At 49.4% G+C, this 12804-nt stretch overlaps 3 protein-coding genes across 6 annotated transcripts in view; 2 read left to right on the plus strand and 1 right to left on the minus strand.

Annotated features, from left to right (window-relative positions):
- Gchfr (GTP cyclohydrolase I feedback regulator) overlaps nt 1-2323 on the plus strand; it is a 4839-nt gene extending 2516 nt beyond the window's left edge. Inside the window, exon 3 of the mRNA XM_028766852.1 lies at nt 1891-2323. Within this exon, the coding sequence (XP_028622685.1) occupies nt 1891-2014 (124 nt within the window). The 3' untranslated portion in view covers nt 2015-2323. The remainder of the gene's footprint in view (nt 1-1890) is intronic.
- A 123-nt stretch (nt 2324-2446) lies between these two features.
- Dnajc17 (DnaJ heat shock protein family (Hsp40) member C17) overlaps nt 2447-12804 on the minus strand; it is a 38688-nt gene continuing 28330 nt past the window's right edge. Inside the window, exons 7-11 of the mRNA XM_028766850.1 lie at nt 11760-11803; nt 11320-11397; nt 10761-10841; nt 10207-10317; nt 2447-2626 (exon numbers count right to left, since the gene is read on the minus strand). Of these exons, the coding sequence (XP_028622683.1) occupies nt 2507-2626; nt 10207-10317; nt 10761-10841; nt 11320-11397; nt 11760-11803 (434 nt within the window). The 3' untranslated portion in view covers nt 2447-2506. The remainder of the gene's footprint in view (nt 2627-10206; nt 10318-10760; nt 10842-11319; nt 11398-11759; nt 11804-12804) is intronic.
- Nucleotides 4897-11507, plus strand: CUNH15orf62 (chromosome unknown C15orf62 homolog). Of its 4 annotated transcripts, none has more exons than XR_003711350.1 (2): nt 4897-5539; nt 11398-11507. XR_003711350.1 is itself a non-coding variant. In XM_028766851.1 (2 exons), the coding sequence occupies exon 1, from the start codon at nt 4931-4933 to the stop codon at nt 5474-5476; it is 546 nt and encodes a 181-aa protein (XP_028622684.1). In that variant the 5' UTR covers nt 4897-4930; the 3' UTR covers nt 5477-5480; nt 11398-11420. The 4 variants fall into 4 exon arrangements, 1 of the variants encoding a protein (XP_028622684.1); XR_003711349.1 differs by having other exon boundaries at nt 4897-5747; nt 11398-11426; XM_028766851.1 differs by having other exon boundaries at nt 4897-5480; nt 11398-11420.

Genomic DNA, 12804 nt, shown 5'->3' on the forward strand with positions numbered 1-12804 from the left:
GAGAGAGAGAGAGAGAGAGAGAGAGAGAGAGAGAGAGAGAGAGAGAGGGAGGGAGGGAGCCAGAGCCTGGCATTTGGTTTTGAAACCTCAAAGCCCACACCCAATGACTCAACTCCTCCAAGTGCACACCTCCCAGTCCTTCTACTCCAGTTCTCAACCTTCCTAATGCTGAGACTATTTTTTAAAACAGATTTATGTTTATGAGCACACTGTCACTGACACCAGAAGAGGGCATTGGATCATTACAGATGGTTGTGAGCCACCATGTGGTTGCTGGGAATTGAACTCAGGACCTCTGGAAGAGCAGTCAGTGCTCTTAACCACTGAGCCATCTCTCCAACCCTGCTGGGAACTTTTAATACAGTTCCTCATGTTGTGATGACCCCCAACCATAAAATTATTCAGTTGCTATTTCTTTATTTTATGTACATTAGTGTTTTGATTACATGTATGTCTACGTAAGGCTGTTGGGTCCCCTAGAACAACAGCTACAGACAGGTGTAAGTTGCCATGTGGGTGCTGAGAATTGAACCCAGGTCCTCTGGAAGAGCAGCCACTGCTCCTAACCACTGACCTATCTCTCCAGCCCCCAGTTGCTATTTCATAATTGTAATTTTACTACTGTTATGAATCTTTTTTTTTTTTTGGTTTTTTGAGACAGGGTTTCTCTGTGTAGCCCTGGCTGTCCTGGAACTCACTCTGTAGACCAGGCTAGCCTTGAACTCTCAAATTCAGAAATCCACCTGCCTTTGCCTCCCAATTGCTGGGATTAAAGGCGTGCGCCACCACCGCCCGGCTACTGTTATGAATCTTAATGTAAATATCTGATATGAGACCCTAGTGAAAGGGTCATTTGACCCCTCCCCCCCCAACGGGTCATGACCTCCAGGTTGTGAATCACTGTTCTAATTCCTCTCAAATAGTTCCACTCCCTAGTAACTAAGCATTCAAATACATGAGCCTCTGGGGCTATTTTCATTGGAGCCATCAAACAACTTAAAAAAGAAAGCACTTAATTAGGGGCTTGCATTGAGTGAGTCTATAACCAAAATGGCAGGCAGCGCAGCAGCAGGCAGGCCGCATAGGTCAGGAACTGAGGGCTTACACCTGACATCTGACACTGGGCCTGGGGTGGCCTTTTGAAAATTAAAAGCCCACCCTCAGTGACACAGTCCTCCAACAAGGCCACACTTTCTAATCCCTTCCAAAGCAGTTCCACCAACTAGGGACCGAGCATTCCGATGACCCTGTAGGGCCATTCTTGTTCAAACGACTGCACCCTCCTGCTATTGGGGGAGAAACGCCAAGTGGGTTCAGGGATTCTGAAAAGAACTGTCAGAGACCCAAGTGCTAGATGGGAAGAGAGGAAACAAACAGATCCCAACCCTTTGGTCAAGGCATGGAGGAGCCACTCCCATCTCTTGCCATTAGACATTTGCTTCACGACACCAAACTCGGGGTTTGGGTCCCTTTTCTGCTTTATGCTCTTTACAAATCAAAGGAAATCAAACTTTCTCTGTGACAGCAAATGGCACATAGATCCAGGTGCTAACCTTATTTACAGCTCCAGGATTGCAGGGCAGCCAGAGAGGGGCCACAGAGAGCAGTGGGTAATTAAACGAACACATTGCAAGGCTACCCTGGGGCCTGCTATTCATGGCAGGTGGAGCTAACCAGCCTGTTTTCACATGTGTTGACAGGAAGAGTAATGGTATTTTCATCACGCTGTTGCGAGAAAACAAGAGTGTAGCAAGGAACAGAACAGAGGGTGTGCACTTCGCCTGTCACCAGGCAAGTGGCCAGCAAACAGGCCTGGCACTGAGTAGACACTAGCTTTGTATGGGTGCTTGCACCATACCACCTCATGACACTATCCTGGTCTCTTTACAGTTATGAATACTACGTCAACGACCCTCCTCGCATAGTCCTGGACAAGCTGGAATCTAGGGGCTTCCGAGTGTTAAGCATGACAGGGGTGGGCCAGACCCTGGTGTGGTGTCTGCACAAGGAATGACCTGCTTGAGCTAACTGGTGCACAGGGACTGCCATGTGCCCTGCCCACATGCTTGCATCACTGTCTGCCCTGCCTATCTCTTTCCAAATTGTCAACTCCCTTGTCCAACACTGATGGGTTGTGGAACCTTGCTCCAGTTGGTTTTGCCAGCAGGCCCAGGTCCTTGTGCTTTCAGCTTCCCCCAGCAAGGTCTGACCCTGGCTCTTGCTGGAGGCCACGTGCTGAAGGCAAGCTACCCTGAGGACAGGACCTGGATCCTACACAGCCAGTCCAAGCCAATAAAGGGCTCTCACAAGTGGTTGTTCCTCAGTTCTGTTGTGCAGTGACTCTTGAGATGAACCATTCTCTACTGTCTATCCCCACCCATGGAAGAAGCCCTCATAAATAGAGCCCAGCCCAAGAGGAAAGAAAAGTAGATTTTTATTTTTTTAAAAAAAAGTTTATTGGTGATGATTCAGAAAAGGGTGTGGGGTAGGAAGGCTGGAGCTGGGGCTACGTGGGCTGGCCTTCATCTTCCTGCTGCATCTGGGCGATCAGCTGCTGGCGCTCAGCTGCCTGGCGCATGCGCATCATGACCAGACTCTCATAGTCCCTTTCTGACAGCACTGAGCCCTGGGGACAGAAGAGACAGGAGTCAGGACATCAAGGTACGGCCCCACAGATTATAGACTCAGTATAGGGATAAGACAGAGCCAAGTCTAAAAGTGACCTCATAAGGAAGGGAAGGACCCAGACATCTTGAATTCCAACTCCTCCAGGATCCTTCAGAGAAAGCAGGCCTATGCTCCCCAGGCTGCTTCTCCATCAGCTCCCCGGAAGCTCCCCACAAGCTCCCTTTACCCAAGACACCACATCCTCCTACATCCTGCTCTGGTTCAGTCCTTGTCAATCGCTCCCCATGTGCTGGCCTGGCCCTCCCCCTTCATTTCCTCTCAGCCCTTTATCTGACTCTTTCTCTCCATCCAGGCTTCTGCCTGGCAGGTTTCCAACAGAGGATGCCTGTGGTGCTGGGATCCCCAGGCTCTGCTGGACACTGTCCAGAGCACTTCCCCATGGTCTGGCTTCTGCTGAGGATACAGAAGGGGAGCCTTGCCCCACACACAGTCTCAAAGAGCCCCAATCTGTTGAGAAAAGCAAGCATGAGCCCAGGCTGCCTCATTAAGACACAGACCAGACTACTAAAGCCCAGGGTCCCTGGCTTTCTTTTATGGTCTTGTGAGCTGAGCAGGGGACTGAGGAAGGCTACCAACGAGCCAAGGCTGTGGGAAGGGAGGCAGCCTTATGGCAGAGCACTGCACTGCCAAGCCCACGGTCTGTCGAGAGCAGCAAGTGCTGAGTCAGGTGATTTCCTCCCTTAGCACAGCTGGGGCTGTGATACCATTGGTGATCCTATAGCTGATTAGAGAGATGGCAACCCATTAGGGTTGCATGAAGGCAAGCCAGGACAGGGATTGCAAGCATGGTGTCCTGCAGGGGGCACCCCACACTGGTGCCCTCCCACAGAAGAAGGCTTGGAAGTCAATGACCCAGAGAATAATATGGGAGTGGCTGAAATTAGGCTGCCAGCCCCTGGCTAACTTGTTTGTATTAAAGGGGTGCAGATAAAGAAGTGATATTCAGCCTGGCTGCCCTCCCCTTATACCTCCCTCACCACTAGAAATACCCACTACCAACCACCCTCCCTCCAACCACTGACAACTCAAGGCAGCCTCACTGTCCTGGTCCCGCTCATAAGAGGGTCCCCAAATGAGGCCCATGAGCTGGGACTGGCTGGGAACATCCTAGAAGCAGCAGGGCACTAGCCTTCTGCTGGTGAAGAAAGACGGAAGCAGAGCAGTCACACTGATGTCCCAGCTGTGGGGGAGGGCAGTGCTTCCTTCCCAAGTTTGTATTGCTCTTTCAAGAAAACTTCGAGTCACCCCTGGCATGCCCCCAGCACCTTGGGAGGTGCAAGCCCTGTACAGGCACGGGGCTGTTCCCCGTTAACACACCCTCCACATCCGTCTCTACCATTCCTGTGGCCTGGCTAATGAGGGCCTGTCATCCAGCCTGGAGGCTGAGTCACCCACACCAGCAGGTCTCCTCTCTTTCTTCCCTAACAATTGTTCCAAAAGTTACCTTTCAATTAGCACTACCTCCCTGGGCTCCTCCCAGAGACATCTGGGACTAGGGAGGCAGGCAGGCCTACTGAGGTCACTATGGCGGAGCACTGACTAGAAAGGAAGTAACCTGGTGACACACCAAGCAAGGCTGTCCCCAGACCAGTCCCCAGAGGAATCTGAGGCGTCCTACTGCCCTGGGGTGTTGGTCACAGCAGCCCCAATCCCAGCCTGTGGATGCTGCAATTACCTCAGAGCACGAAACTGGCTTCCCACCTGACTGAGTCAGCTGAAAACAAAACACATCTCTACCACACGCTGGCACAAACAGTCAAGCCACTAATCAGAGTCCCCAGATGCTGGCAGAGAGAGCACAGCCCTGCACTGGCCAGGAGATCAACACATGCCAGGGGACCACCAGAGAGAGGGTGAACAGGGACCCAGCTGCTGCCTGCCTGTGGAAGGAGTACGTGCTCTCCCCGCGGGTTCCTGCCCAGCCCTCCAGCCCTCAGCCTTGGTCTGCTCCCATTCTGCCTCGTGAGTACTGCTGCTTCCTTTGGGGTTTTCCACATGCCGCCAATCAAGTAACCGGGCTCTCCAGTTGGGGGCTCGCAGTGCTCTCTCTCATCTCCTGCCAGTCTTGTCTAGCCACCCAAGACGCATGCAAACAACAAACCATCTGAGCAGAAACGCACAGCCTCTGCTGCTAGCCCTTGAAGTGTGTCCCTCTGGTTCCTGGCATTCAGTACTCTAGCAAAAAGGTCACCTGCTGCTGCTGAGCCCCTTTGTGGGGCTTCTCAGATGCCAGACCCACTAGATGACTCTCAGGAGCTCCATGGAGACTTGGAGGAAAGGCTCCTTCCGCAATGCCTCCTTTTTCAAGCGAATCACCCTGGGGCGGCCACGGAGACTGCAGCGACAGGGCAGCATACTTAGCCAAGCCAGCACTGCTGGTGGTGACCACGAGGAGTACAGCAACCGGGAAGTCATCCGGGAACTGCAAGGGAGGCCTGACGGCCGTCGTCTACCCTTGTGGGGGGATGAGCATCCCCGAGCCACACTACTGGCCCCACCCAAGCCCCCACGCCTCTACCGAGAGAGCTCCAGCTGCCCCAACATTCTGGAGCCCCCAGCAACCTACGCAGCTGGCTACTCATCCACTCTGCCTTCAGCAATCTCCCTGACGGGGCCCCTCCACCAGTGCTCACAAGAGGGCCTTTTGGACACTCCCCATTTCCCAAGGACACCTACTCCGGACCTCAGTGACCCTTTTTTCTCCTTCAAAGTGGACCTGGGGCTTTCACTTCTGGAAGAAGTTCTACAGATACTAAAGGAACAATTCCCAAGCGAGCCCCACTTCTGACCTGGTGAGGATATCGAGAACTGGGATGACTGGAGTGAAGGCTGTGGGACCCAGGGAAGGAAGGTACAGTGTGGACTAAGGAACAAGTGGGGACCGGAAGTCACAGTTCTCCCTGCCCTCTGGCTGCTGACTAGTCCTTCAAGTCACCCAGAGTGAAGGGACAAAGCCAGACGGGAATATATGGGAGTCACTTTCTGGCAGGAGCACTGAAGGAAGCGGGAGAGGCCAGGAAAAGGAAGCCACAACCTGCAACCACAGGAACCAGTCAGAGGTCAGTGGAGAGACAGGGTGGCACAGGGGCGAGCCACAGAGTAGGACTCAGACTGGGCAGAGCAGATGGTGGCATGCACCATCCTGTAAAGACCAGAGTCAACAGAGAAGTCACAGGACATTCGAGGAAGATGTAGTCTAACTGAGATGAAAGGAAAGTGGGGAGGTCGGAGAGACAGGAACAGACAAGTCACCACTTACTGTGCAGGACTGTTAATGAAGGAAAAGCAAATGGAAAAGTCAGCTCCAGAGGCTGGGGGATGGCTCCATGGATATGGTGCTTGCTATGCAAGCAGGAGGGCATGAGTTTAGATCTCCAGTACCCACGTAAAAAAGGTGGGCGGGGTGCTAGCCCATCTGGAATTCTGGTACTCAGGATGTACAAACTAGGGATCCCAGGGGCAGCTGGCTGGTTATATAACCAAATCGGCACAGTCCAGGCCCAGCAAGAGAGCCTGCTTCAGTCAATAAAACATGGAGAACAATTGAGAAAGACATCGGAGATCAGCCTGTGACCTCCACTTACACACACTCACACACATTCATACACACACACACACACACACACTCATACATATATACCATATAGACACAAACAAAAATTCAGTTACTTTTCATCCTAGCCAATTTTTGTTTTTGAGACAAGGTCTCATGCAGTGAGAGTGGCCTTGAACTTCTGATCCTCTCACCTCCACCCGGGGTGCTGGGGTTACATATGTGTGTCATCACACCCAGGTTTTTTATGTGGCACTGGGGATTAAATCCAGGGCTTCATGTATGCTAAGCAAGTACTCTACCAAAACGAGCCAGATGTCAGCCCTCTAGCCACATTTTAAAGATGTTTTTAAAAATGATTGTGTGTGTGTGCATGCACACAAGTATATGCAGATAACTGCAGAAAGCAAAAGTGTGAATGCCCCTGGAGCTAGAGTTGCAGGCAGGTGTGAGCCACCTGATGTGGGTGATAGGAATTGAACTCGGGGCCTCTAGAAGAGCAGTATGTGTTTGCTGAGCTATCTCTCCAGCCCATTTAACCACATTTTAAATCAACAGCCACACCTGACTGATGGCTACTGTACTGGAGGACACTGACACTGTTAAACCAAAGCTCACTGGATGGTACTGGCCAGACACAGTGTCAGAAGCATGGGTAAGGAAGGAAAGATGCCAGCCCTGGGCTGCCAGAGCAGGAGAGGTAGTCAGAGGAAACTGCAAGGGAAAGGCCCAACATCATTAGGAAACAGAGCACAAGACTCAAGCTGCCCACAGATCTGCGAGTGATCCCAGTGCCCGAGGAAGAAGCTCCCAGAACCAGCAGTTGCAAAGGAGTGCTCTGGGAACTTCCGTAGGCATTGTGATGGGAGCCTCTGGGAAAGGCTGCAGAAACAGAAGAGGGGTTAACTGGATCAGGGAAAGGACAGTGCACCACCAAGAGGCTCCACAGTCCTTCACCAGGCCTGGGGGCTCTGCCTTGCCCAGAACAGGCCAAAGCTACAAACTGTGCTACTACTCTGCCTTGTGGCTTGGTCAGATCTGAACTCAGAGCCCAGAAGCACTGGACCATGTGGTCTGGCCTCTAGGCCACTCAAGTGTGAAAGAAGGGTAAAGCTGTGACACACATTGCCTCACAAATCTACATCTGTGACATCTCTCTTTCCCGCTCCTGAGCAGAGGTGCCCAGCTTCAAGCCTCCTCTGGAAACAGGAGGCAACCAATAAAGGTTTTTCTAATACTACTATAGAGTATGGTTTTGGATGTGAAATGCTGAAACTTACTAGTGGGGAATGAGGTATCTTTTAAGCCAGGATCTTGTAGTGAGAACTTTGGTTTCTTTAAAACAAAAAAAAAAAACAAAAACAAAAAAAAACACACACACACACAGAACTATGACTATGTTTTCATTTTAATCGCACATGTGATATGGGGCTGCTCCAGATTGTCCACAGCCACTGACTATGATTTGCCTCCTGCTCTAGCAGGGGTGAGGTTTTGCCAGATGCAGTTTCTGCAATTGTGTGACATTTGGAATTCTGGGGCCTTTTAAGAGAGTATATAAATGCTAGGGACCTGAGAGGCAGGGTGGTTTATTAAGCAGTCGTGCACAAAGAAGAAACAGTAACGAGAAGAGATGAGCTATCCTCACTGATGAAGTTTCTTGTTGCCCCTAATCAGGGATTTCTTTCCTTTTTTTCTCTATTTAGTGTTAGTGGGTTGAAAGGGTGAAACAAAAGGGCTGGAGAAAGATGTAGCAGGATATTTATTCTGCTACATTGTATTCCCAGTGGAGCTCGGTGATTAGGCAGTTGAAGAGGAGGTGGAGCTGGGAGAAGAAGAGAGGAAGGGGAGGGGAGAAATAGAGGAAGGGGAGGAGAAAAAGGAAGCTATCAGCCATGGAGAACCATGGATGGGTGGAAAGCTGTCACGGGTAGAAACTTATATCAAAATGTTAGATATTGGATAACAACTCTAATTGTGTGAGCATCTTGTTGATTGAACATTTCTAAATATATAAATCCTTTAGACAAGCATTAAGTCTTAAGAGTCTCTGCACTTGGGAGGCAGAGGCAGAGGCAGGTGGATTTCTGAGTTCGAGGCCAGCCTGGTCTATAGAATGAGTTCTAGGACAGCCAGGGCTATACAGAGAAACCCTTTCTTGAAAACCAAAAAAACAAAAACAAACAAAAAAATATTAAGATCTCATTTCTACCGGATACTGTGAGGATGGCAGCTATTGTTTGGGGTTCAGCCAAGCTTTGTGGATGCATCGTGGAGGATTGGCAGAGCCTTCCCCCACACTGGCATCTCATGGATGCCAGGGTCTGTGCATCTAGCTAGCTGGAGCCCCAGTCAGAGCCAAAGAACAGTGAGATCATGGCGGCTGCCCGGAAACAAGCCAGACCAGTGCTGTTTTCTAAATATCACCCCTTCAGAAGGATGGAAGGAAGAACTCAAAAAGTAGCAAAGACAGCTACAGGATTCTGAGCTAACCTCCACCACTTCATGGTCCTCTTCCACCAGGACCTGGGACACTGAATGAGAATGGTCGCCATAGACTCATATGTTTGTATGCCTGGTCCCCTGTTGGTGGAACTATTTGGGAAGGCTCAGCACGGGGAGCCTTGTGAGAGGAGGTGTGTCACTGAGGCCAGGCTCTGAAGTTTCAGTCAGCTCTCTCCCTGCCCTGTCGTTCTTACTTCAGCATGTAAGCTCTCAGCTACTGTTCTAGTGTCCTGCCTACCTGCCTGCTGCCATGCTTCCTACTGTAATGGTCATGGACTTTACAACCTTCTGGAACTATGAGCCCCCAAATTAAATGCTTTCAAAGTCACCTTGGTCCTAGTGACCAAACTGTCACAGCAATAGAAAAGTAACCAAGACTGACACACTCCCCCAAAGGTTCCAATCTCTCAGGTAGGCATCCTGATAAATCTCTGAGAAGCTATGGACATGTGGACAGGTACCCAGGCTATTTCAGAGAAGGGAAAAGCTCCTGTCCCCAAAGCAATCATCCCTCCAACAGGAGCCCAGGCCCCAACCTCTGCAGTCAGGCTAAAAAAACAAAAACAAAAACAAAACAACAACAACAACAACAAAACAACAACAACAAAAAAAACAAGGATACAGTGAATAAGTCCTGGTGTTCTAATGACTGTGAGGTAGCCCCAGGCCCAGAGTCACTAGGAAGTTAGCACTTGACTACAAGTGGGCTACCAGATATAGCACCCCAGTCTCAACATGGGCCTTGATGTTATTTCCTAGAGTCAGTTTGTGAGTGGGAAGCTGGAAACCAAGCTGGAAAACAGAAACAGTGGGAAGACACCATTGAACTAGTTGCCTGCCTTCTGCCTCTCCACCCAACACTGGGTTCCTAAACTAAAATCCTTCACAGCATGACCAAGAACAAACATAAGCCCTCTTGGTAGGTTGACTCCAACAGGAGACACACATGAAGGGTAAACAAAGGCCAACTTTCATGTAGCCTTGGAGGTGAGTTACTTCAGTAGTAAGAGTGTGGGTTAATTATGAGCAAGACCCTGGGTTTGACCCCAGAGAGAGAGAGAGAGAGAGAGAGAGAGAGAGAGAGAGAGAGGAAGAAGAAGAAGAAGAAGAAGAAGAAGGAGGAGGAGGAGGAGGAGGAGGAGGAGGAGGAGGAGGAGGAAGAGGAGGAAGAGGAGGAAGAAGAAGAGGAAGAGAAGGAAAGGGAGGAGAAGGAAGAGGAGGAAGAGGGGGAGGAGGAGGAGGAAGAGGAGAGAAAAGAAAAGAAATAACGTAGGCTAGGGTCCTATGGTACTCAGAGAGAAAAGGCATGAACAGGGAGCCAGCCTCCTGCCTGATCTGGTGAACCCACCCCTACCCCACTCCATTCTACTCTTATCCAGACTTGGGGAGAGCATGAGAGTGGAGCAAAAGAGGTTCCCAAACCCCAAGCAGACCCAGCTGGGTGACTCCTGGCTTTTTACCTTCGACAGTCCTGGGGGGCTGGGGTCTACTGTGCCCTTGGGTTGTCCCTCCAACCAGGAAACCTTCAGAGGGTTGTCAGCCAGGCCCACTTCATTTCTGACAGCCAGCTCCTGCCAAACAGAGTATCCAGTCTCTGTCCCATCCAATCCAGGTCTAAGGGGCTCTTTCTAGCCCACACAAAGACTAAAACCAATATTCTAACCCTCCAAGCAGAGCTGGGCAACCTCAGCAACCTGCAAACAGTGGTGTGCTCCAGTTCTGACCCTTGTGGGAGAGTGGAGGACATGCACCTTCTGATTTGAAGACACACACAAGAACATTCGGGGGGTAGGGGGGATGCCATGGTGGTGGAGCCTGGAAGGTGCAACGTGGAGCTGGCCAGAGTAAAACAGGCCGAGCATTTCCCCATCCAATCTTGAAACCAGGAGACCTTTTGGAAGGTTCAACTCTTGAGCTGGCCTAAAGATCCACTAGCAGTGTGGGCCACCCAATTAGGAGGACCCATGAAGTTGACAGGACTGCCAGCATCCCCCAAACCCCATACAGCACTCACCGCAGCCCTGACAGTTGCAAACTCCACTATGGCGTTGCCCGCCTTCTTTCTGGAAAGTACCAGGTTGAGAACCTCCCCATACTGTGGGAACAAGAGAAACGTCAGTAAGTATAACTGGACACACAGCATAGGCCATTAGGCTACAGCCTAACCTTGGGAGTTATTTCTAGGGACCCAGAGGAGCAAGATTGGAGAGGAAAATAAGTTGTTTTCCTTTCCCATGGTACACAGGACAGCAAAGGTGAGATGGGCAGGGCACTGAGACCTAGGCTAGCACATAGCACAGCGGTCTCAGCTTCTGAAAGCAGAAATGCAGAGGGAGTTTCATGCCTGACAGATACCGCCTCTCCCCCAGCACAGCCAGCTAAGGCTTGTGCTTCAAGGAAAGGGCTAGGCTTAGGCAGGGAAGGAGAGAGGACCGGGGGGCATATAATTACTCAAATGATGGGAGTCTCTAGATTTATCCGGGGTTATGAGACAAGCAAGAAAAGGTGAAGTTCAGGGCATTTGGGCTCTCTGGGCTGAGAGACAAGAGGTGGCAGATGTCCCTGGAGCATACCTTTTGTAGAAGTCTCAGGAGGACATCTCTGGAGTAGCCACCTTGGGACTCATCCTCCTTCTTGCACTTCCACTTTAGCTACAAAGACAACATCAGCATCAACCACACCAGACCACACAAGTGACCCTGCCACTCTAAGCAGACACCCTGCTACTCTCCAGGCTCTGGCAACTTAGACCACCCAGACCACGTTCCCTGTGGAAACAGAGAAGCAGCCTGATCAGTCTTGCTGACACTGTACACTGTAAGTACCCGCCTCAAATGGGTTTTGAGGATGCCTTGCCCACACCTGCAATGATAGAGCCACTTGGTGCAGCAAGTTCTGAGAAGCAGTCCTAGGGTCCAGGCCCAGGATGATGGAAGAATGGATAGTTACCCATAGGGAAGCACCTGTTCTTGCTGAGAGTTGCCGCATGTGATCACAGATACTACAGACTCACCTTTAGTTTGGGGGTTCCTTTGCCTTCGGTATTTTCTGTTCTTCCTAAAAATATTAGGAAAAGAAGAAAAGTAAAATTTCAGAGTTCAAGGTCTCCCAAAGGAGAGGTGGCACCAAGCCAGAGGACTGACCTATAAAGACTATTCATGTCCAAGGGTAATGCTTGCCCTGTCCTGGTAAAGGGTCTTGTGGGGAAGCTAGATGCTATCCCACCCCATTCCTGGATAGACTGCTCAACCACTCCCTGAAGGTCACCTGTTAGCTCTCGCAAATGAAGAGCTAGGAACACAACCTAGGGGTCCGAGGCAGACACAGACCACTCAGTTCCTGAGGCTAGGTACCCCAAGGCCTTTCCCTATTAGGGGGAATGGGAATGATAAAAGTATATTTTAAAAAGGAGTGGGTAAAAATAAAAATAAAATAAAAAATAAACAAATAAAAAAATAAAAAGGAGTAGGTGATATAGGATGATAAAAGGTAGAAAACTGAACCTACTCGACTCAAATATTTTACATTAGTATGGATTATTATATATTCATAGAAATTACTGGTAGAAATTTAAGGTTATTTTGTTCAACTCTTGCTTAATATTTTGTACATATGTAATTCATTTAAAAACGTAATGTAAAGTTCTGGTCTTATGAAAGCTACTATTGCAAACTGTTTAGGATAATTAGAATTGCAAGTTAGTAATCATCTATAAATAATCTTACTTGTAGTCTTGTTAGGTACTAGTTTAGTAAATTATGGACATAAGCTTTATTTAGTCTCTTGTATATGTTTTCAAAATTAAGTGGATAGTAAATAGATAGAAACAAGCAATGTGTATCCGTCTAGATATATGATAGGTAGATGATAGATGATAGATAAATAGATAGATAGATAGATGGATAGATAGATGATTGATTGATAGATAGATAGATAGATAGATAGATGATAGATAGATAGATAGATAGATAGATGATAGATAGATGGATGGATAGATAGATGATAGATAGATAGATAGATAGATAGATAGATAGATAGATAGATAGATAGATAGATAG

This window comes from Grammomys surdaster, unplaced genomic scaffold, assembly GCF_004785775.1.
Source record: "Grammomys surdaster isolate TR1022 unplaced genomic scaffold, NIH_TR_1.0 170, whole genome shotgun sequence".
In the NCBI taxonomy this organism is placed as follows: Eukaryota; Metazoa; Chordata; class Mammalia; order Rodentia; family Muridae; genus Grammomys; species Grammomys surdaster.